Source organism: Channa argus, chromosome 8 (genome assembly GCF_033026475.1).
Source record: "Channa argus isolate prfri chromosome 8, Channa argus male v1.0, whole genome shotgun sequence".
NCBI lineage: Eukaryota > Metazoa > Chordata > Actinopteri > Anabantiformes > Channidae > Channa > Channa argus.
Genome location: NC_090204.1, coordinates 22,011,183 through 22,033,115, shown reverse-complemented (window position 1 = coordinate 22,033,115; position 21,933 = coordinate 22,011,183). Strand labels below are relative to the sequence as shown.

The window sequence follows — 21,933 nt, the reverse complement described above, 5'->3', positions numbered from 1 at the left end:
TTAAGGTTTGCACTAATCGGCGTGATTTCTCATCAGCTTATATCCAAACGTGGAGTTTGGAATGTGCACTTTAATGTTCAGCCGCAAACCTAAAAAGACATTTAGTTGGATTTCTCTTCAGTGGACTACATTGTCAAACATGCAGGGATCTTTTAAACACAGGCTAATGAGCACTTAGAATTCCTATTATCAATAACCAACTGAGTTTTATTAAACAGCATTTATAGCATTAGAATTTGATGTAGAACAACCAGAATGGCTCCCAGTTTTTTAGCACTTCCTCCAGGTTTTTGTTAAACCATCACTGAGGTCTGATGTTTGTAGGATTTAAACAGTGAGCACCCACCACAAATGTCCTCCCCATAGTAAATTATCGGTTGTTATTAGTTGTCGTCACTCTCATCAGAAGGTGCTAACTGCACCTTCTGGCAGATGCTGGTTATTATTAACACCATCCTCACCTGAAAGCCAACATGCATTAATGCTGCAGGAAGCATCACAAGGTCCAGTCACGATCAAGGTGCATGGAAAACCACATCTACCTCTTTCTACCCTGGCATTTCTACCAGCATTACTCTTTTTAATGTCTCATTTGATTACATTCCCGTATTGTTTACAATCGATGATCTTGTAATAGGTTTGTCTGCAAATTGAATTGCATTAACTTTTACAACAAGTGCCAAGATTGATTCATTGGTTTCATATCCTTGAGGTGATGTGACAAAACACGTTACTAAATATGTGTTAATATAAAAACAAATATATACTATAAAGTATTTATACATAGCTGTTTGAGGAGGTGATATCATGTCTTTGCCAATACAGATGCAATGTTTTCAAGCAAAACCACTGAGTTTGAACCATGTACAGATCTTTAGGTTTATGACAGACACATTAGGACATTTCGCTCACTTGCATGTTTTTACGTGGACCTTTTTATTTTGTTTGTTTGCATGTGCACGTCCTCTCTTGGACCCTACACGCAACAAGTTTGTGTGTGGATCTGCAGTCACACTGTGCAAGCGATTCTGCAGGGAACTTCTGCTAGTCTGATTGAAGGTCCAGCATTATCTGATTGTATTTTTGTCCCTGCTGGAACTCGGCATAGGCCTAATACTCAGGAGAGATAGGATAAAGTAGGACGAAAGAGGTTCAACGGGGAAGGTCAAAAGTGGGAAGAGAAGAAGCAAAGAAAAATAAGGAATCTGTAATTAGAAAGAGGAGTGCAGAGGCTGAATGGAAAGAGCAGGAGGGAGGTAGCAAAGGGCCAACTAGAAGCAGAGGAGGCCACATTATTAGGAGTAGGGAGAATAAGGAAAGGGAGTCACTAATGAGAAAATGAAGGATTTGTAGAGAGGGACGATGAGATGGAACAAGACGAAGGGGCGAGGGAGGTGAGGAGGGAGGTATTACAAGAGGCGAAAGGTAGAGAATGGAAGAAGAAAAGCAGGAAATTAAGTCAGAGCAAAATGTAGGAAAGGTTGAAAAGGACAGATGGAGAAGACGGGAGGCAGGGTGTGAATGAAGGAAGAAACATGGCGGGACAGAGGGAAGGAGGAAGGATGGATGGACAGGGAAGGGTGTTGGGAGATGGCTGGGAGGCAGCAATGCCCCAGCAGGTTAAGGTAATGTGAGCAGCAGAGGCCGAGATAAAGCCCGAGGACATTGGGCTTAGGGAGACACAAGTGGCAAAGCTCGCAGTGGGTGGGAGATAAGGCAAGTGAGTCTCTACCGCCACAAACTGTTCTTTCTTCCCGACAGAGACGGGGAAACTTTACAGCGCTTCGACTCAGAAACTCTCACAGACTCTCAAGTCCTCCTGTGGCAGACTTCCAGTGCTTTAATACTGGGCTTTAAAGATATATGAGGAGTGATGAAACTGCCCCCCTCCACCACCACCACCACCACCACCACCACCACACACTCTCTGCTATCTCATAATCTAAGGACCGAACTGTTTCTCTTCCAGTTTGCTGCAAGCAGTTTGTGTGAGAGGCTGCAGCCTGGCTGTGTGCTGTTGTAATAAATATTGGACATTGTCTTCACCGCATGAGTCGTAGGATTAAAAAGATGGACGTGATTTTTGGAAATCATAAATGACATTTCTGAGGTGTCCTGGCCACTTGCGTGTGCCAAATGTGCACATCCCTGGGCCTCTGCTTTCACACTATTTCACGTGCAGGTGTGGAAACAGGACTGTAGGCCAGCAAAGAAGAAGTGCACACAAATGGAATGCAAATGTCCTGTGAGGAAGGAAATCAGTTTGTCCAAAGTACCACTAGATGGAGACACATGCCTGGGTAAGTGCACGTCAACAGCCTCCTTTGGAAAGCAGCTGCAGTGTGACAGGTGATTATTATATGCACTGTGATTGCTGTGATTATAGCAGAAGTTGGCCGTTTATGTGTGTTAAATTGCAGTTAGTCATAAAAAAAAGTCGGAGTATTGGCAGAGAGTTGAGAATCTCCGTAACTTCTAGGTGTGTGTCATAAAATTGGAAGAACCACCAATAATTGATCTCGACGATTTGTGACTGTTTCGAATCAGGAAGATGTGGTCAAGTGTGCTGATCACAGTCAAACAGATCAGGAAAAAAAGTGCGATGCTTGAAGCAGGGACTTCTGTCTGGGGACAGACAGCATAATAGGAACCTGTCAGTTGGGACTCCCCCCCCTAAACACAAACCACCACCCCCCCTCCCATGAATCTGCAGTGGCCTCGTGTGTCAGCTACCGAAAGCTGTTTCACTTCCACGCGGCCTTCTGGTGAAAGCCTTGCGACACTGATTCCCCCCCCACCGCCGGGACAGTGGTGGCTCAGTAAAGACATAACAATGGTTGACTGTTCTGATAGAAGCACAAATACCGGGAAGAGATTTGAAAACTTTTTGTTTTGTTTTGTTTTTGTTACTTTTCTGGACGTCTCCACAGGGGCTGCTTCATGTTAAAGAAACTATTGGGAAATGTCTTACTATGGAATCAGGTCATCATGACATTTCCAAATTCTAATGCAACAATGCAGCCACGTTTTTTTTTTTTTTTTAGACTTCCCATCCCTGAGAAACAAAGCTCAACCAAGACTTCCCTTGTTTTCAGCACTGCACTGTATTGACCCTGAGCACAATTCCACCGAACCCCACAAAACCCCAGCCCCCTCCACAATTTTCAAACTGGAGCATTAGTTGGGCTTTGCAGGAAACCTGGGTATCAATCAATCGAAAGTTAAAGTGGCACATTAGCTACGTGTGTGGTCTCCAGTCGCCTTGCAGCATTTATATCTCACAAAGCACATTTCCTGTCTGTCAGTCAGTCTGATGAAATAATTCACGGTTTTCCACTCTTATGTAATAGCACTGTCACAACACAGTAGCTCCACCAAAAACACACAGTGCGTTACAGAGCGGCTTGCTGAACGAGGGGATGGTGCTGACGACTAGGGGGGAAATTCTGTACTTGTGAACGTTGCAGAAATCATACAAATCACACACAGCTGTGCTACTTTGAAAAATGTGGGCGACCACTGAGTTTGAAATGTAAACTTTGGTGTGTTTGGTGTCACAATGAAATGGGAAAAGAAGAGCCGTCACTGACGCTTCAGGTTTGATCTTGGAAACGGCGGGGAAACAGATAAAAGCAGCCTGGATGAGTCATTGAAAAGTAAGACAACTGACCGCAACAGAGAGTTTTTAGCCCAGCTACTGTAAATTCTGTTTATTCGTCAGGAAACTCACTAATTATCAGGTATCTATCCAAATTAAAACATTTGAAGATCTAGGTTCTGTTCGGTAAATGGCTTTAGTCATGGCTATAAACAATATGCCTCAAAGCATAAAATCAAAGTGCTACTTCCTGACCCGGTGACATATGAATAACAATGCACCATCAGACAATCAGCTGCTGTTAGTGCATTATTGTGCTACTAGTAGGAATTAATTAAATTAAAGAATGAAATATGAAGCAATCAAAAAGTAATGAAAGTTCAAAAAAAAAAAAAAAAAGAGAGGAGAGGTTGTAGGGTTTATGGCTTTACGTGCTAATGTCATAACACGAGTTCAGTTTGTGTGGTGTGCATGTCTGATGATTCAGTTTTTTTTTTTTTTTTTGCTTTTTACCACAATGGAATATTTGTTATCGCTGAGATGACTCATCTGGTTTTGTCTTTTTTTCATGCTGACACCACTGAACAGAGTCTGGCGTTCGTAGTGTAACTTCATCTGCTGTGAATTGCATCAACCTAAAACTAAATTAGCACATGGGCTCAGGGCTCCTCTGCCACACTGACCGGATCTAAACTGGACGTGGGATGACGTCGTCACTCCGGATGCAATTATTCCCGCTTATTTGTTACCACGACAACACTGCATGATGCTCAACCTGGGCAGTAATTATGCCCAGTAATTATAACCCTGTACTATACTAACTAGTACTACCTGTACTAGTGACAGTATGTGTTGTCCAGCCGAACCGTGACCATATAACGTACGTCAGCATCACATGACCGAAAAGGTAACGCACCGTTCTGTTAGGGGATACTTGCTCTGACTTCTGATATCAGTAGTAGTGATCGGAAATCAACCCACGTTGTGATAAAACGTGATGACTCTGACAGTCAGTCAGTTTCATTGAAGTATTCTTTAAAAAAGAAAAAGGCAAAGCTGTGCGGCCACAATGAGTTGTGCCCACAGGTTAGAGTCAGGGTTGACACACTTCATGCACAACCTAGTCTGATTTAACAGATCACTGTGATTCGCCAGTAGACTTAATGAAAAACATTCATACAGATTATCTGGAAGTGGATTAGTGGCTACTAGACTTATTTCCTGCTAGTTCTAAGTGGCGGCCGGGCAAGTTCGAAAGAAGTCCAGGGGCCATATTAGAAACTTTAACAGGCCAACTGGTGACCATGCTAACTAAGTTAGGAATGGATTCAGAAACAAAAACAAAAGCCCCTGTCCTTCCTATAAGTCAGTGTTTTACTCATGCATCCTCATTTTTACACATCCAAAGAAATGTCGATGAGCAGGCTCCTGACAGACACTGTGGTTTGATGGCAGAATGCTCGTAAGTAGATTGGCTGGATCAGAGCAGCAATTCTGAGCCGCTTTGGGGGTTTTCCTGGCTGTTGTGAGACTGAATTATTATGGGGGTGTATTTTTTTGGTTTTTTGTTTTTAATAAAAAGGGAGATTTTATTAAAGTGACACACAAAAGTGGCAACAGCAGCTTAGTAACTGGGCTGCTTTTTAGTTTAGGGCTATACAATATCATCACATGGCTGCTGAAAACACCCAGTAAACCTTTTCCAATAGTTTGGCAACACAAATGTTCCTGTTCATTTGTAGGATGAAAGTTCAGGTGCTGTAATGGTTGATACCTCCCAGTGTTTGGAAACTATTTGGAGCCTCCGTGGTCCGTTTTTGGGGAAAAGAAACAAAGTCTTTAACAAGTCAATGGAGATGTCGTCACTCTCTAAATCCACTCTGGTATTTCCCAGCCTGCGATAATTTAAGATAACGGAGGACTCCGAAAGTTCTGATGTGCTTCTGTAATACCAAATTGGGGAAAATCGGGTTTCATGCGCCCTCTGTATTAACTTAAGACTTTAGATATGCAGTTTCTGTAGTGCAGCTGCCAGACAGGCTCAGCAGGATGACTGTGCACCTGCATCATTATTAATAATTCCACGTTTTAAAAGGCTGATGATTGAGCACTTTAAAAAAGGTTTGTCGGGGATGATGGCACCGTCATAAACGAGACCTGATCTATGTCTCACAATGTCAAAAGGTCCATCCCAAGTTCCCACAAACACAAGGGGAAAGTAGCGGTGCCAACACAATGTGTTTTTCTTGAAACGGAGACCCAATAATTCACGACCATCCACATGCATGCTTCACCGCAAGCATTCATCAAATAAAATGCCAACACACTCTGACAAAAATTAAGCACCGGAGGGTCTAAAGACACACAAGGAGTTCATTTACATCGCGTGCCAAAAGAAAAAAAACAAATCAGCCTGAGTGGAAAAACTGTGTTATTGGAGGCATGAAGAGGCTGTGGATGATGAGGAGGAGGAGCACAAGGTGTCCGCACGAACCCATCAGCCACCAAAAGTGGGACTACACACCTGTGGGGTCGGCGGAACATTTAGACGTGACCTTTTAACCTCGTATGCACTTCAACACACGCAGGACCAAAAAGACACTGCTCTTAATTAAAAGGACAGTGATTTTAATCGATACCTTGTGGATATAGTTTCCTCATTTCAAACACCTTTCTGCATTCTAGCATAATTATTTTAGAAACGGTAAACAGCAATGGAGCACACCAATAAGGTTTCACTACTACTACCATTACTTTCCCCACTGAGTTTTCTCCATTAGCAGGCAAAATTGACCAATTTTGAAACTCTGGAACATCTTCAAAAGTGATTCATTTTGAATCATCTATAAACTCTGTACGTCCTTCAGGGATTTTAAAGTATTCTCACCACTTAAGACACCGGATGATTCACTCAAACGACTAATACTTCCTCCTGGTTGTCTAACCGACCGGCAGGGTTTTTATTTATTTATTTCCTGCTGGGCCCATTGTGCACAGTGCCAATTCCACCAATACCAAACATTTCAGACATCACTTGCAAATAAGAACTATAGTATAAAGTTTTGTAGCAGTACATGTGATCTGCACGCTTAAAGCTTTAAACGTGTGTTTGCTGGTCATCTCGTTAGGACCAGGGGCCCGTTCTTCATTATGTGGGTTATCCGCTTAATTTTGTTTCACATGTAACGTGATCCCACGTCTGTTGGCTCTTCCAAAGTCACGTCGTTTTCCCTGTAACAGATCTACAATGTCAAACCTACTCAGGAGCAGGTTTATTCGCAAGCTTCTGAGATTTGAACCGTGTTGGACCAGGAAGTCGATGCGGTTATGATGCCAACTTTTAACCGGAAGATTCTGTGAAATCAGGGCAACGATAATGATAAGCTGTGTTGATGATATGTGGGTCAGACTAACTTAGCAGTCTGGTAACAATCAATCATCAATGGCCCTCATTTTTCCTTGTGTGTGTGTGTGTGTGTTGTGATTCATGGAACAGTCTCCTCAATTAACACAAGTATGGTGCTGAGAGGAGACACAGGCACCAGTTTGCACAATATTGCAAAGTTACTTTCACCTGATCCCACGTTCTAGTCGCACTTGTGCTCGCTCTGTCTCAGATTAGGATGAGGAGGATGTGGAGGAGGAAAATGATGACATGATTCACCATCAGATCAGTGCACATGAAATCATGCACCCAGTGAGGATTCGCATTTAATTGGATTCTTTTTGCTTTCAGCTTTTTCCATTTTTCGCAGCATCCTTGAATTCACAGTGGTTCTGTCAGGGTGAAAAATGTGCCGTCTTGCCCTTTTGTCATTTGCATGTAACCAATAGGAAGCCTGCTAACTGTGCTCTCCAGCGTCTGCATATGCGGTGTAATCAACAATCGTATCCCAGAATTTAAAATACACTTTTCCTAAGCTACTCCTCAAGTGGGTTTGAACACCTGACATGATCTTGCAAGAATAGGGCCTTTTTTTATTTTTATTTTGTTTGTTTGACTCTGATGAAAACACAGTAGTGTGGAAATGCTTGTTTGCAGTGTTACTATCAGCATAAATATCACTGTGCTTCAGCATTTTCTCTTTGTAAATGTGCTATGTCCCTGGTCTCAGAAACACCTGATGTAGCTACTCGCTGACAGACAGAACACTCATCTATCCATCCATTATTAGTAGCTGCCTATCGTGTTCATGGTCGCGGCTTTCATTAGGCGATGACGTGGGATTTCCTTTTTTTGTTTTGTTATTTTACACGGAAGCTTTCACAGTTGATAGATGATAGATACTTTATCTCATTGTACGAGGATGTACGATGAACTTTAGATACACTCTCACAATACAGACTCAAAAGAGCAAAGCTTGAATTTGATGTTTTGTTTTTTCTGAGGATGTTTCACATTTTTTTCAATGCCTTTGACTTTGGAGCCACATTTTTTTGTTGAGTTACGTGTCACCTTGATTTTGTTGGATTCTGTTGACAGTAAGTCTACATGATTTACTGTTCATTTATTTGTATTGATTTACCCTTATCCTTTAACTGGGGTTTGACTCAAACGGCTGGAGTTGTCAGTTACCCCCCTTGAAGAATAAATACACTCCTATACTGTAAAAACAACAAAGATTAAAAGAATAAACTTTGACCCGATTTAATCTTCCGATAACAAAACCTGGATGACTGAGAATTTTCACCGACCTATTGCTGCAACCTTTGGGGCAGAGACCCTGAAATTAGTGCGGGAATATGAAAGGACAGCAAGGACAGACTATAGAAACCAGCTACGCTTCAACCTCAGATGCAGACAGCAGAGCCTCTCGCCAACAAGCCTACGTCACCATCTTCACCATCAGCACTTTAAAAGAGAAATTAGACAACCTATCTACCATCCTACCTAACAGAGCCACAGACTCTGTCTATAGGACACCACGGGGCAACAGAGGACCCGCTCTCAAGGCCTACGATTATCCTAAGTGGGTTGAGATGGCGTCCAGATCCAACAGAAGGACGACAGACAGAGTGGAGACTCGTGGTGATTCCTTACATGGCTGGAGTGTCAGAGAAACTCAAAAGGATCTGTAGAAAACCTGTTCACTTCAAACTCACCAACACACTGCAACAAAGACTGAGTCACCCGAAAGACGAACCACCTAAACCCAAGAAGAGCATCGTAGCGTATGCAGTCTAGTACAGTGAAGAGTGCTCACAGTTTTACATTGGAGAAACTTAACAGCTTCTACACAAGAGCATGGCCCAGCACAGAGGCCCACACACCTCAGGCTCACTGAAGGATAAAACTGGGTACCCTAGCCACTTTATTCAGACTGAAGAAGCTGCGAAATGTTTCTAACCATGCAGAAGAAGAAGTCCAGTTGACATGATTCAATCTTCTGATGACCAAACCTGGTTGACTTTGTGCACAGATAAATTGACCACAGTCTTGATTAACATCCTCCAAATGTTACCAACACATCCTGTCAACAGCTCAGTGGCCCAAAGTATTTTTGCATACTCGGAACTTTCCCACGTCCCTGATGAAAGCACCTTTCAGTCAAGCATGCAATATTAAGGGTGTTGGCCGCTAGGAAGTCGACTCCCTAATCTTGCACGTGCATCTTCTGCAGCTCTTGTCGTTCTCGTGTGGAAAGTTTGAAATCCACTCACTTCAGCTTTCTCATAACCACAGACGTACCGCAACACATAATAATGAGACCCCTGGGGGACTCCTGAAAAGCACCCACATAAACACACCCGCCCACCCATCACACAGGTTTTGTGTGTTAAACAATGTACCACATAGCATAGTACACCAGTTTTAGTGCAAGAAAGAACTATGAATACGTGATTTCCACACATGACTAAGATTCAGAGTAAATGTGTGTATGTACTGTATGAGTGTAGTCATGTATAGGAGCAGTATAAATTATGATGGTAAAAAACAAGCTCGAGATCTGCTGAGAACTCTCTTTTTAGAAACTTTCCACATAACTTGCTCTCAATTGATGCCATGACATGTACCGTTGTTACACGACTCAGTGCATATTTCAGTTTTTGGCGGCATGTTTTTCTGGCCTTTATAGGTTGCAGGTTTGCATGTTCTCCCGGTGCCTCCGTGTGTTTCCTCCAGGTCCTCCGGTTTCCTACCACAGTCCAAAAACATGCATGTTAGGTTACTTGGAGAATCTAAAATTTTGGCCCTGAGATAGACTGGCATCCTTTCCAGGGTGGACCCCGCCTCTCGCCCGATGTCAGCCGGGATAGTCTCCAGCTCCTTTGTGACCCAAATCGGATGCGCGGTGATAGATAATGGATGGATGTGTATCATTTTGCCTTAGTTATTTGTTTATTGTTCTCCTGACACCAGAGGAAGATGAAGCAGACATATTCTGAATCTTCAGCTGTTTGTGAGATTACAGCTGGGTGTTCACTGCACCTGCATTAATAAAAGTCTAAGGCTTTTATTTGGCCCCTACTACACAATCCCAACATGACTATCATCCAATCTGAAACACGTACATACGTTCTCAGTCTGGGGGTGATATGAATCCCGGGTTGTACAGTTGGTGATAAATTATTTTTAATACCTTCAAAAGTAGTCCATGCTTGTATTTCTGCTAACTTGATATAGGGAAATTTTCTTTCCTCCAGTGTAATGGCTGGTCACCAGCTCACCCGAACATAATCATCCAATTTGTCCATTAAATTACTACTAAAAACTATTTTAGCAGTAACAATAACACAATAACACCTTATGGAAGTGCAATAACAGACTCTGTATCTTTAGCATGGCCTCCTTTTATTTAAAGTCCTTCTATTGCAAAGTTTACACAAGGCTCCAGAATAAAAAATAAAAACATGTTAAGAAATGTCATAAATATTTGAATACTTCTTCATAATCATAATGATCATAGTGCAGAAGTCGCTATCTGCAGCTAACGCATCCAGATGTTAAAATACACCTCTGGAAAATTCGTACTAGTGGATATAGGTACTGACTAACGTCTGTATGTCGTCATATGACCCATCCTTAATTAATATCCAGCTCTGAGATCCATGAATCATCCAGAGTTTTACCCTCATCCACTGCCTCTAGATTCTCAATATACAACTTACAGTTTAAAAAGCACACGTCCATGTACATAACATACACAGCAGCGGGGTAAGAAAAAGGACCATTTTGCAGGAATCAGAGTGAAGGAAAAAAAAAAAGACTGATCACTGGAATTTTACAGCTGTGAGTCAGGACTAACAATGATTATCCGAATGGTATTTAGATACTTGTATCAGCAGGCCCTCAGCGTCATAAGTGTTACATGTTTCCTGTCTGTTTAAAGGAGAACACAGACTAGAACAGTACTGATTACAGACCCAAAAGAACGGACTACTGTAACTTTACTACCAGGGATGTTAAAATGCCAAAACTTTTGTTTTCAAGGATTCGGTTCTATGAAATTAAGGATCTGATGCAAAATGTGAAGAGGCCCAGAAGGTAAGCCAGAGAGACTAATGATGCTGAGTAATGTTCAAGTATCATATGGACTATTTACACAGTTGAAAAGTCAAAAGGTTCACTTTAAATTTAACTTTGTTTTACAGGATTGATATTGTTCTAAATAGAAATAGGCGTAACAAAGACTTCCAGGGCTCAATGGAGCAAAAAATAAGCATCAAGACATCCCCTTCAAATCCAAGGTAGTGTATGTTCCTAAACTACTATAAATATCTAGTTTCGCAGCTGTTCACAGTGAGAATCACAGTGAAAAATCTCTTATTTCAGTTTGGAGACTGACCATAAGAACCACATGGATCTGAAAAAGCTGCTAAAGGATAAAAGTAAGAAATGCCACCAAATTCAGATTTTAAATTTGAGTGCACAACATGATCCTCCTCATGAGAATGCATTACAGAACGATATACTTCCCCTGTCTGCAGAGTATTTAGAGGCGTTCCGCACTTTTCTGCAATCTGAATACAGTGAGGAAAACATTGACTTCTGGCTCGCATGTGAAGACTTTAAGTCGACCAACTCGCCGGCCGACCTTCGCCGCAAAGCAGAAGCGATCTACCAGGAGTTCATCCAGCCTACAGCCTGCAGAGAGGTCAGTTAGTATCTCACACCAGGGTGGATGATTGATGGTACATCGGCAGAACTATTCTTTAGCACACGTTCACAGATAAAATACATTCTCCCAAACTCACAATAATTTCCCCTGATTTGTAATGTAACGGCACAAGAAAAGAAATCAGTCAGTGGTTACATGAAGATCGTACGCATGTGCATTTGACTTTTTCTTACTATTTTTAACTAGTTTTCATTAAGGAGGAAACTTCACCAGGTGCAGCAGCATGTTTCACACATACTATTAATCCTAATGTGGTTCAAAACTGATGGACATTATAGTGAGCAGTGGAAATCAATTGTTGGTTTTAGTCTCTGTGCAGAAGTTATTAAAAGATCTTAAGAAATGATTGAGTAAAAAAATGCAAACTAAACATCATGTGAACTACTAGACAAAATGTGCCATAACATGCCGAAACTTTTTTTCACTTGGGGAAATGTAGCTGTTTGAAGCTGCTCGGATTTAAATGGAGGGTTGATGTCTTGTTTGCCACTTCGCCAAAGGTACTTTCCTCAAACCAGCGAGAACCATCCATAGCATGGAGAGGAAGAGGCCAGTGGTTTTTGGTGCAGCGTTACGACCCTGGCTCCCTAAGGGTAGGGGGGTGTAACAGAAGCAAATCTCAGGTGTTTAAATGACTAATCTGTTTAATGTAAGTAAGGAGGGTTCAGTCAGGTGTACAAAAAAATTAAAATAAATTAAAACTAAAAAGTACAAAAACCAAGGAGTCTGAAAACAGACTTGAGGCATATATCCATTATAATAAAACAAAATAAGTAATAAGTCTGTACAAAAGAGAAGAATAACAAAGCAAAATGGAGTCAGCAGGGAACAGTCATCTCCAAAAGAAGGTTGAGTCTTTAAAGTAAAGGAGTAAAACAGTGGTCTCAAAGTTAAACTAAACAAAGTTATCCACCTCCAAATAAACCTAACACACAGGCTTTACAGTGTTTCTGACTACAGTTCACTAAACAAGCCAACACCACATATGGCACAGCAGCACCAACACTCGCTCACACTAAAATCCTAGCTGCTCTCAAATTTTTGTGAGCTTCTTTTATATAGTGGTCAGGTGTCATCTGCAGGCTCTGATTGGTAGGTGACTCCAGAGCTGGTCCAATCAGAGAAAGGGGAGGAACAGTGGCTTTCGAAGCCAGACCAATGAATAGTAAGGAGGATGGGCAGAGGAGGGGGGGGGGGTGATCAGGTAGGAGAGCCATAGCATTCAGGAACGGGGTGGGTGTAGCAGCAAGGCAGGCACACAGACCAAGCAAGGGAAAACACTGAAAGACAGCTTCACCCACACACGCCCACACACCCACACACACACACACACACACCCCCACACACACAATACCAATGGCAGAGAGGTGAAAAGGCCAGAGGCCTTAGCAGTTCTTACTAAATGCCCGTGTCAGCAGTGTCCAGACTACTAAACCGAGTGCAATAGAGTAAGAGGAAACAAGCTTGTACACATTGATCCTAGAAGTCGCACATTTCTCTGCGAAACACATCATCTCTGATGGCCCAATTTTGCAAATGTTGCTTTCAAAGCAATAAGTGCCGAGATCCTATTTTTGGCATTTTCGACTGGTTCCATGACAAAGTGTCGATTTCCCATAATCACATGACCCGACTTTGTAACTATAATTACCTCTGTACTTTGAATATTTTAACTCTTAAGTCAGCTCATGTGCAATCGTGTGTAGAAGGAGGGAAAAAAAAAAAGTGGAAGAAGGCAGGTTAATTATAAGAATGTCAAAACTGCAGAAGCACATGCCTTCACTGACACGTGCTTCTTTGCGAGAGCTTCTCTGGAATTCTGCAGCTGGAAGCAGTTCTTCAACCTTAACATTTCCTTATATTAGAATGTTCCGTGACTTGTTTCCGTTGCAATATTCCACAGATTGTCTCCATATTCACGGACCCAAACAGTGTATTTGTAGCTGTGGCTTGCGTTGACCGTATTTTTATGCCGTGCTACACTCCAGGATGCCACACGAGTCCATGATTTATTGAATTAATTGCTCGTAAAAGTTTGCTCGGACGTCTTAATTGCACACACAACGATGTTTAAATCACAGGCTATTTGCAGCTTTATAATGCTGAACAGTGGGGGTGGGAATGTCATCACTCTGGCTTCCACTTGTAATATACACACAGTACTTTACTACATGCTGAGTTCTCAAGGTCAAAACAAAAGGGGGGGAAAAGGCGACTGCTGTTTTTGTATCTGTTCCAGCAGTTAGGCGTGCGACACCCAAACAGGGAGGAGGAAAAGCGAATTTCAGCGTAACAATAACAGAGTACACGTTACATGTTGCAAGGAAATTGGTGGTCTGCATTAAAGCCACCTGCGTGACAGACTTAAAAAACACCTGTTTCTCCTCTGCTGTATTGACCCATCCACCCATTCTGTTTGTTTCCTCCTCAGATCAATGTTGACCACCACATCAGAGAGAAGATCAGGAAGTCCTTGGAGAAACCGAGCCTCTCCTGCTTCGACGAGGCCCAGAAACACGTTTACCTGCTGATGGAAAGCGATTCTTGCCCCAGATTCCTGCAGTCAGACGCTTTCCTGAGACTGAGGAATAAATCCAGGACTATGTGGTACATTTAGTTAAAAGAAATCTGCATTTTCTTCCAACAAACGCTGCTTTTTTTTTTTTTTTTTACTATTTGGCTGAATTACAAAGTTATTTCACATTGTTCAAGAGGATCAAAACCTCTATAAAGCACATTTGACAGCTTTAAAAACAGACTGAACGAGGGCGCGACAAGGCTTAAAAATAGATTTAGGGGAAATGTTGTGTATGATAGCAAAGCAGAAAAACAATGTAAGGCAAAAGTGAAAGTGAAAGAATGATATTGATATGTGGGACTGTGTGCAGAGTTTGAAAATGTATGTGTTAAACTGAAGGACTGAGGAAGTTGAGGTTCAGTGTATATTATGATGATGTTTTCTGAATTTAATGAGCCACTCATAACTAAACTTTAATATTCCGTTTCCATATAGTCAGAGCACTGAGACAAAGGTTTATATTTGTCTGACTGAGTGACTAACTGGAGGTGGGGTGATGGGCATGAATCAAGAAACAGAAGAAGTTTCCACAGCTCACCCAGCAAGGAGACTCTGTTTTTGGCCACATGTCTGCTGTTTCTTCTAATTAGGTGCAGAGATGATTCCACACACCAGCAATAGGGTTTACCAAGCTGGAAAAAAGTAACCCGGCGGTAACCCTTGATCCCACTCCCTTCTGTAAATGGCCTTATTCCTAAAAATTGTGCCTTAAAAAGGAGTAGTGAGGCAGCTAATAATAACTCGGGGGGCTTAAAGGACAACAGTGGAGTCATCAGACAACCTGATGCGTAACAGATCAGCCTGAATGCGCTGCCTTGTTAGGGGAATACTCTCATCAGCCCCGGACAATGATGGCAAAGATAGACGAGCCCTTAGAGACCAAGAGAAATAACCTGAAAGAGTTTGTGCTTTTGTAAAAGATCAGAGTGACGTTCGAAGAGAAGCTGAATTTGCTTTTTGTATTTCATGTAATAAAGCTTTGCAATGCTGTAATTTCAAGCACAAACCTGCTTGTTCCCTTTCTTCTCTCACCTGCAAAAAAAAAAGTGAATATGCATTATGTATCATTTTTTGTATGAGTCTATTTATTTTTACTTTGTGCCTTTTTTTTAAGAAAACTTTACTTTTTATGGATAAAGTTGTTTCTACATTTTGATCTCATGTCTATGTTAACCATGTTTTAGAGGCTCCACTGACTGCTTCAGAGATTGTCAGTGAATCATCATCACGTGACACCACAAGGCCGAAAAGTGGGGGAAGAGCTGGTGCCGTAATGCGATGGTCACGCTACAATGTATATGTGAGGGACGGGTTGGGGAGCTGCTGTAGATATTTTGCATTGGAAGCCGATTTGAAGCCCAGCCAACCTTCAAAAAAAAGCAATAGCGTCAAAACTACTGGTCGACACGTTTAATGGATAAAAGTTCATGAGGGTTGAACTCCACTCCACACAGATTTACTTTAACTTCTTGTAATTTGAAGATCTGTCTGGGTCTCAGAAAGGTCTTTTGAATTGGCCTGGGCTTATTAATAATCATAACTGTACAAAGTGTGTGTTTGGTTCTTCTGACCCACAAGAGAAGTGGATTAGAAAAGCTGCACCGACTCGGCGCTCGACACCTCGAACCACGGTCAGAATCAGACCTACGTTATTTATTAATCCCGAAGGGGGAAATTGCTTCAGCAGGTTTAGCACTGACTGAGTCGCCGCAGCAGAATAAGAGCAATGCGCTGCAGAACTACACAGAATTCAAAGATGTAATTCAGGCAACTGAAAGTGTGTATTTATTCAGAGCAAGTAAAGCACCATGAGAACCTGGCAACAGGTGAAAATAAAATCAGTGGCAACATCATTCTGCAACCTGGTGCAGAGTGTTACCCTTGGCCCCACTGCTGATGTATGACTGTACGTTCTGTTCTCTGTGCAGCATGATGTGGTGTGTACCTCTCTGTATTCTCCAAATCTTAAGCATTGCGGTTTTACGTTGCATAAGATTTTGCCCAGAGCCCCAACAGACTCAAGCATCGCCACTGCCTAAAGCTATGGGGAGCAAGTTGAAAATTGTTGAAGTTGCCCTTTAATTATGTGCAATTAAAATGACACGTTGCTTTGGTTTAATTGTATTCTCCCATAACTCCCTCACTTTCTCTCTCTCTCACACACAGACACACATATATATATTTGATGTTTGTTACTTTTTTGTGGCTGAGAACGTCAGACTGCTACCACAGAGCAACGTGTCATTAACTTATTTGGACATTTCCATGCTGTTGCAACACTCTCTGTATCATGAATTGACATCTTATTTTTATTATTACCCCAGTTTTTGTTTTTTTTTGAAACAGACTTTAAATCCAACATTGTATCTTATTTCCACTGACTAAAACTGAAAACAGACCAGGCCGTGAGATCGTGGGTATGTTTCCGAGGCAACAATCTCAACTTGAATTTGCAAGAATCAACAAGATCATGTCAAATCATCAACGACATTAGAACATATTAGAATGTATAAAGAACTTATCACTCATATTTTCCATGAACATTTTTTTTCTTAAATTTACAAGAGAACATTCTGTGGCATAAAAGTATGTTGTCAGTGTACTAGTATTGCTCAGAGTGTATTTACTGGTTTTAATTAATTCTATATAAATGTCATTCTGTGTTGGTTATATTAATGAGTAAAGAATTTAGAATTTGTTATGCGGAGCCAACACGTCAGTGGCTCTGATTACACTGGGGGGGTGATGGGGGTTGGTACTGATAAATGACATAGGTCTCACATCTCCTTCATCACATGGTGCACTGTGCTTCACATGCAGCCTGTCACTGTTTTCTCAGAGCCCGACACCATTACCATGGTAACACAAAAGGAAGTGAGTACCGTTGATGGCATTGGTGATAGTCGAGTCGAGTCGAGCCGAGTCACACGTCTAGTCTACAAAACCTGGCTGATGCAGGCGAATGCACTGCACGTTGCTCTCTGCTGCAGTCCTCTGCAGGGCAGTACCCAATCAAACACAAAGGTAGGGAGCGCGGAGAACACGCTCACGTGCAGCATGAGGGACAGCTTTCACTTCAAAGTTTGGTGACTCCTCGACGCGCCTCGGCGATTACAACCATGTTTGGGCAAAAGAGGGAGAGCGCGGCATCGGCAAGGCCGAGCCAAAGGGCAGATTGTTGCCTGTGGCAACAGGAGGACTGGGCTGAAAGATTACGTTCAGGCAGGAGCTCACAAAGCTCTTGTGAAGCGTTTTTATCATCCTATAGCTTGTAGATTTTCTTTGCACAATCACCACCTACATTCCTCCATAAAATCAAACATAATCCACCAATGACTGACGGTGACAGCGTTCAGCATTATTACCAATGTATTGGAAAGATGATATCATTGCGTTGTTCTGTTCAGACCCATCTGACTGATGTGGAGGCAGAGGCAGATGCTACCGGCTCTTTCCCGGCACATTTCTAGCCAAAGTCTGAGCTGTTCCCATCAACGCAGTGGCTATCAAACAATTCTAAATATGTTTTTCACACCAACACTGACATTTTGGCATTGGCATAGTTGGTGTCTCAGTAGTTTGTCTCCATGTGTTCTAACAGCACAGCCCTTTCCCATATCATAATTCGAAGGCCCATATTGGACAGTTTCATTCACTTCCTGTCCCACCCACCTCGGGCCATGATTGGCTTGGCCTTCAGAGGATTGTCCCAAATTCTCAACACAATTTGTTCCTGCCAGCCTTATATGAAGCATATGTTCCTCTCTTTTTGTTCTATGATTTGATTTGATGTCGCAATTTATCACTTTTATCGCAAAGTGTGAAAGTGTAGAGATGTGGGGGTTTTTTTGTCTTCAGTACGTCCATTTACTTCATTCTCTACGCTAAAAACTCTATTGCTGCCAAGTGCAACTCCTCACAGTCTGAGGATGTTTGAGCTCTAAGCATATCTTTGCTTTTAAGTGTTTTCCTTTGCAAAATATGTAGCATCAGAATAAAATGGACTTGAATTTCAAGCTTCCGTACTGTATGTCAGCACAATGTTGGATTCATTCTTGACAATGAAGTAATACCTTTGTGGCTAAAACAAGTGATCACGCTATGACAGTCAGACAATTTTTTCTAACTTCCCGTGGCCTCGCTGACTCTCCCTCTTGCAATCGATTCGCTGTTTCCTCTTTCTCACATGTGGCCGTAGCTCATTGTTGCACAAGCGTCCACAAAGATTGGGATTCATTTCCCCTTGTTTGATCAATCGACGTTAAAGTTGAGAGTTAAACCACAGTGACATGAGACCAACGAGCAAGTGTCCCCATTTGTGCTGCGCTGGCTTCGTGTTTCAGAGGACTACCACCACACACAACATTTGGAAGGTCACAATTTGCCTATCGCAGCCACTGTTACTGTCATTTGCATCTGTGTTGGGAGTCTAAAAATAATTGCGAACACAGCACGCTTTCTCATCCAGGTAGGAGGACGGAAGGATCAGCCACAGCAGGAGGGAAGAAAAGGAAACAGATATTACAGGGAGTAAGGCATCGAGAAGAGGAGGCGCACATGCATCACAGTGCGAGTATGTGTTGTTTCTGATCGTGAAGTAGGAGGAGAGGAGGAACAGGAGCTTGGAGGGGGTGGAAGGGGTGCTTCCTCTTCAGTCTGGGCAGAGCTGTTGATGTATCCCAGCAGCCCCAGACCATAGCAACAGGAAACCTTGGTATATAAAGCCGCGCTGCAGAGGGGAAACCTCCTAAGTGTCTCTCAGCTGCAGCATGATCAGGACTGAGAGCCTGAGAGTGTGGACTTAACAAAACAATGCCCAGCCTAATCCTCGAACCACTCAACACACAGCACTTCATCATGGACAGAGATGACAGGAAGAGAAACAAGAACATGTGAGTGAAACTTTTAGCTACCGACGCCAAGCCGGGCTTTCCAGCTAATACACTGACTAGATGAAAAGCTGCTTTCAGCTCACGTATCTGCTTATTATCCGATGATTTGTTTGCAATTGTTATGCTTTTTCAGTTGTTTACCACTGAATTGCATTTTAAATAACATCAAGGATGCTTCATAGTATTTCCAAAAAGTAGTTTAGTTTACTACACTACAAGTTCTCCTGTCTAATTGCTAACATGCCCAACATGCATTGTCAGACTCAATGCAGCCGCAATAATTCAAACAGGGGAAACATTCACGTATTTCTCATCTCTGCACAGTGGAAAGAACTTTATGTGCCGGCTCCAGTGTATGTTCTCACACTCATCAAGCTCTGAGAGGTAAGGACACTTATGGAGTGTTTTGCATACATTTCAGTTTTAAAATAGCCAGTCTGCTCCTATGATTTCCATCTATGGCATTATGAAAGGATTCAAATGAACTAAAGACACTATGTTTGCTTTGGCACGGCACACACGTACGCCAGCTTATCCCATGGTTTGATATTTCTAATTTATTTTTTTGGAATAAGCACATCTGCTAGCCTTCGCTTGATTAGACTGTCTCTGTGCCCTTTGCAGCCCTCGCAGCTTCAGCCTGGCTTCAGTTTAGTCAAAATTGATTTTTGTTGAGTAATCCAACTCGCATTCTCTCCCAGCAGGCTAAGTTTAGAAGATACCCAACAATGGTCACAGTCACTGGAACGGCTCCTCGAGTCTAAATGTAGGTTGCTTTTCCCCCGAGGATGAAAATCCTGCTAGAACAGTAAATTAACTTTGATGAAAGCTATAAAATAGTGTTGTCCGTGCTTCATGCTTGGCATTTTCTGTTTTCTTCCTGTGCTTTCCTCAGATGGACTGGCCACGTTTCGAAACTTTCTGAAATCTGAATACAGCGACGAGAACATTGAGTTCTGGCTCACCTGTGAGGACTACAAGAAGATCAGGTCTTCGTTCAGAATGTCCTCGAGAGCCAAGAAGATATATGAGCAGTTCATCAAAGCGGAATCTCCTAAAGAGGTGACTGCAAACACACTAGGACTCTCTCACATCTATACAGTTATATAGGATTGAATAATTAAGACAGACCTCAGACACTGACAGGGCACTGAAAAATGTTTTAATACTTGGCTCAAATCCCCTCATTCCTATCTATGTGCCTCACTCCAGATCAACATCGACTATCACACCCGAGAGCAGATCAAAAGGAACGTCAAGACTCCCACCGTGCACTGCTTTGACGATGCTCAGAAGATAGTTTACGGGCTGATGGAAAGAGACTCGTACCCGCGGTTCCTGCGTTCGGACGTTTATAGAACTCTCCTGGAAAACCTTGCTGCTGACGCCACGAAGGGATGAAAGTGCTGTGAGGAAGGAGAGAGAGAGAGAGAGAGAGAGAGAGAGGGAGAGAGAGGGAGAGAGAGAGAGAGCGAGAGAGACAGAAAGGACTAAAAACCCATAACTGGAATGTATGTTGTCAGCCCTTCCTCCTGAAGGAGCTCAAAGAAGGAAGGAAGGTCAACGTGCAGGGCACACGGACACATACAGGCCTCACACGGCAACGTCAGCGCTAGACCCAGAAGCGAACCGTGCCTTAGTCCCGTTATGGGAGGACCACCACACTGAGCACCATGCACATGAGGACAGTGTCACAGGAAGAAGCCTTAGTGATAATGACCCTGTAGTGTGTTTGCACTGGATAAGTCCTCAGGAGAACCGAGCACTTTGACACCGAATGACTCACCGACGCCCTCGGTACCCACTCTGACAGCGGAGTTGCGTAAGCAAACCATGCAACAGACCTCCTTTAGCCTTCTTTACAGAGGCGTTTCCTGTGCAGATTATGATAGAGGATGTAAGATGCAACGGCCAAACTTCATTAGTTGTGCGCGTGTGCATGTGTGTGAGTGTTTAGTCGTAGATTTTCACTGCCACATACACTGAATAAGCTGTCGCAAGCACAGCCGGCCAACTATGTGATGACGGCACTAAAGAGGACAGTGAATCTATAGCAGACACAGGGCTCGATAGTGAAATGTCATCCTTAGTAAGGGGTTTGCAGAACGCCACTTAGTTTTGCAACTGGCATTCTGTGACACTTAAAAAGTAGGTGGATTCTATCGCTTCGGTTCCTAATTTGTGGAAATTGAATTGAAATGTGGTTGTAGAAACTGATTTTTTTAATTTATTTTTTATTTTTTTTTTGCCAGTATTTATTATCTTCAAGGTTTCTAAGCGACCAAAATTACTAGCAACCAAACATAATCCTACACATCTGCGTGTGGAATCTGACTCCGACTCTGCACTGCAGCAGCTGAGAGCTACCCGTTTAAGGCCAGTTACATCTATTTAAACTCCTCAGCACATGACCGCTGGCCAAAATCTAAACCAAATTCTTACAGCACCGAAGTGTCAAAAATTGTGATTTTTATGTACTAAACTATTTGAGTGGAAATAGAAATAGGATGATTCACATTGCATGATAGGATGTTAAAACATCTTGTGTGCCTGAGAATAGGCCTTATTACTGCTTTCCAAAGCATGCTGTTTGAATGTAATCTAAGGAATTAATAGTTAACTTAAAAGTAAAACATTGTATTATTTATTGTTAACTGTCACCGTTTGAATACAAGGTTTTTTGCAGTGTTGATGTGCTTGTTAAAATGTCAATAATTTGAATGACATTAAATTATTTAAATGGAA

The 21,933-nt window shown here is 42.3% G+C and overlaps 2 protein-coding genes across 6 annotated transcripts; both read left to right on the top strand.

The window, feature by feature from the left end:
• Positions 1-3,438: 3,438 nt before the first annotated feature.
• si:ch211-117l17.6 (regulator of G-protein signaling 21) lies at positions 3,439-15,302 on the top strand. 2 transcript variants are annotated; one of them, XM_067512595.1, is made up of 6 exons: positions 3,439-3,656; positions 11,031-11,084; positions 11,192-11,287; positions 11,373-11,428; positions 11,528-11,694; positions 14,150-15,302. In XM_067512595.1, exons 2-6 carry the CDS (start codon positions 11,059-11,061, stop codon positions 14,333-14,335), a joined length of 531 nt encoding a protein of 176 aa, XP_067368696.1. In that variant the 5' UTR covers positions 3,439-3,656; positions 11,031-11,058; the 3' UTR covers positions 14,336-15,302. The 2 variants fall into 2 exon arrangements, with proteins under 2 accessions (XP_067368696.1, XP_067368695.1); XM_067512594.1 differs by lacking the exon at positions 3,439-3,656 and having other exon boundaries at positions 10,936-11,084.
• A 3,319-nt stretch (positions 15,303-18,621) lies between these two features.
• LOC137131399 (regulator of G-protein signaling 1-like) lies at positions 18,622-21,933 on the top strand. Of its 4 annotated transcripts, none has more exons than XM_067512597.1 (5): positions 18,622-19,188; positions 19,513-19,572; positions 19,893-19,954; positions 20,084-20,250; positions 20,401-21,933. In XM_067512597.1, exons 1-5 carry the CDS (start codon positions 19,109-19,111, stop codon positions 20,587-20,589), a joined length of 558 nt encoding a protein of 185 aa, XP_067368698.1. In that variant the 5' UTR covers positions 18,622-19,108; the 3' UTR covers positions 20,590-21,933. The 4 variants fall into 4 exon arrangements, with proteins under 4 accessions (XP_067368698.1, XP_067368699.1, XP_067368700.1 ...); XM_067512596.1 differs by having other exon boundaries at positions 18,927-19,188; positions 19,890-19,954; XM_067512598.1 differs by lacking the exon at positions 19,513-19,572 and having other exon boundaries at positions 19,890-19,954.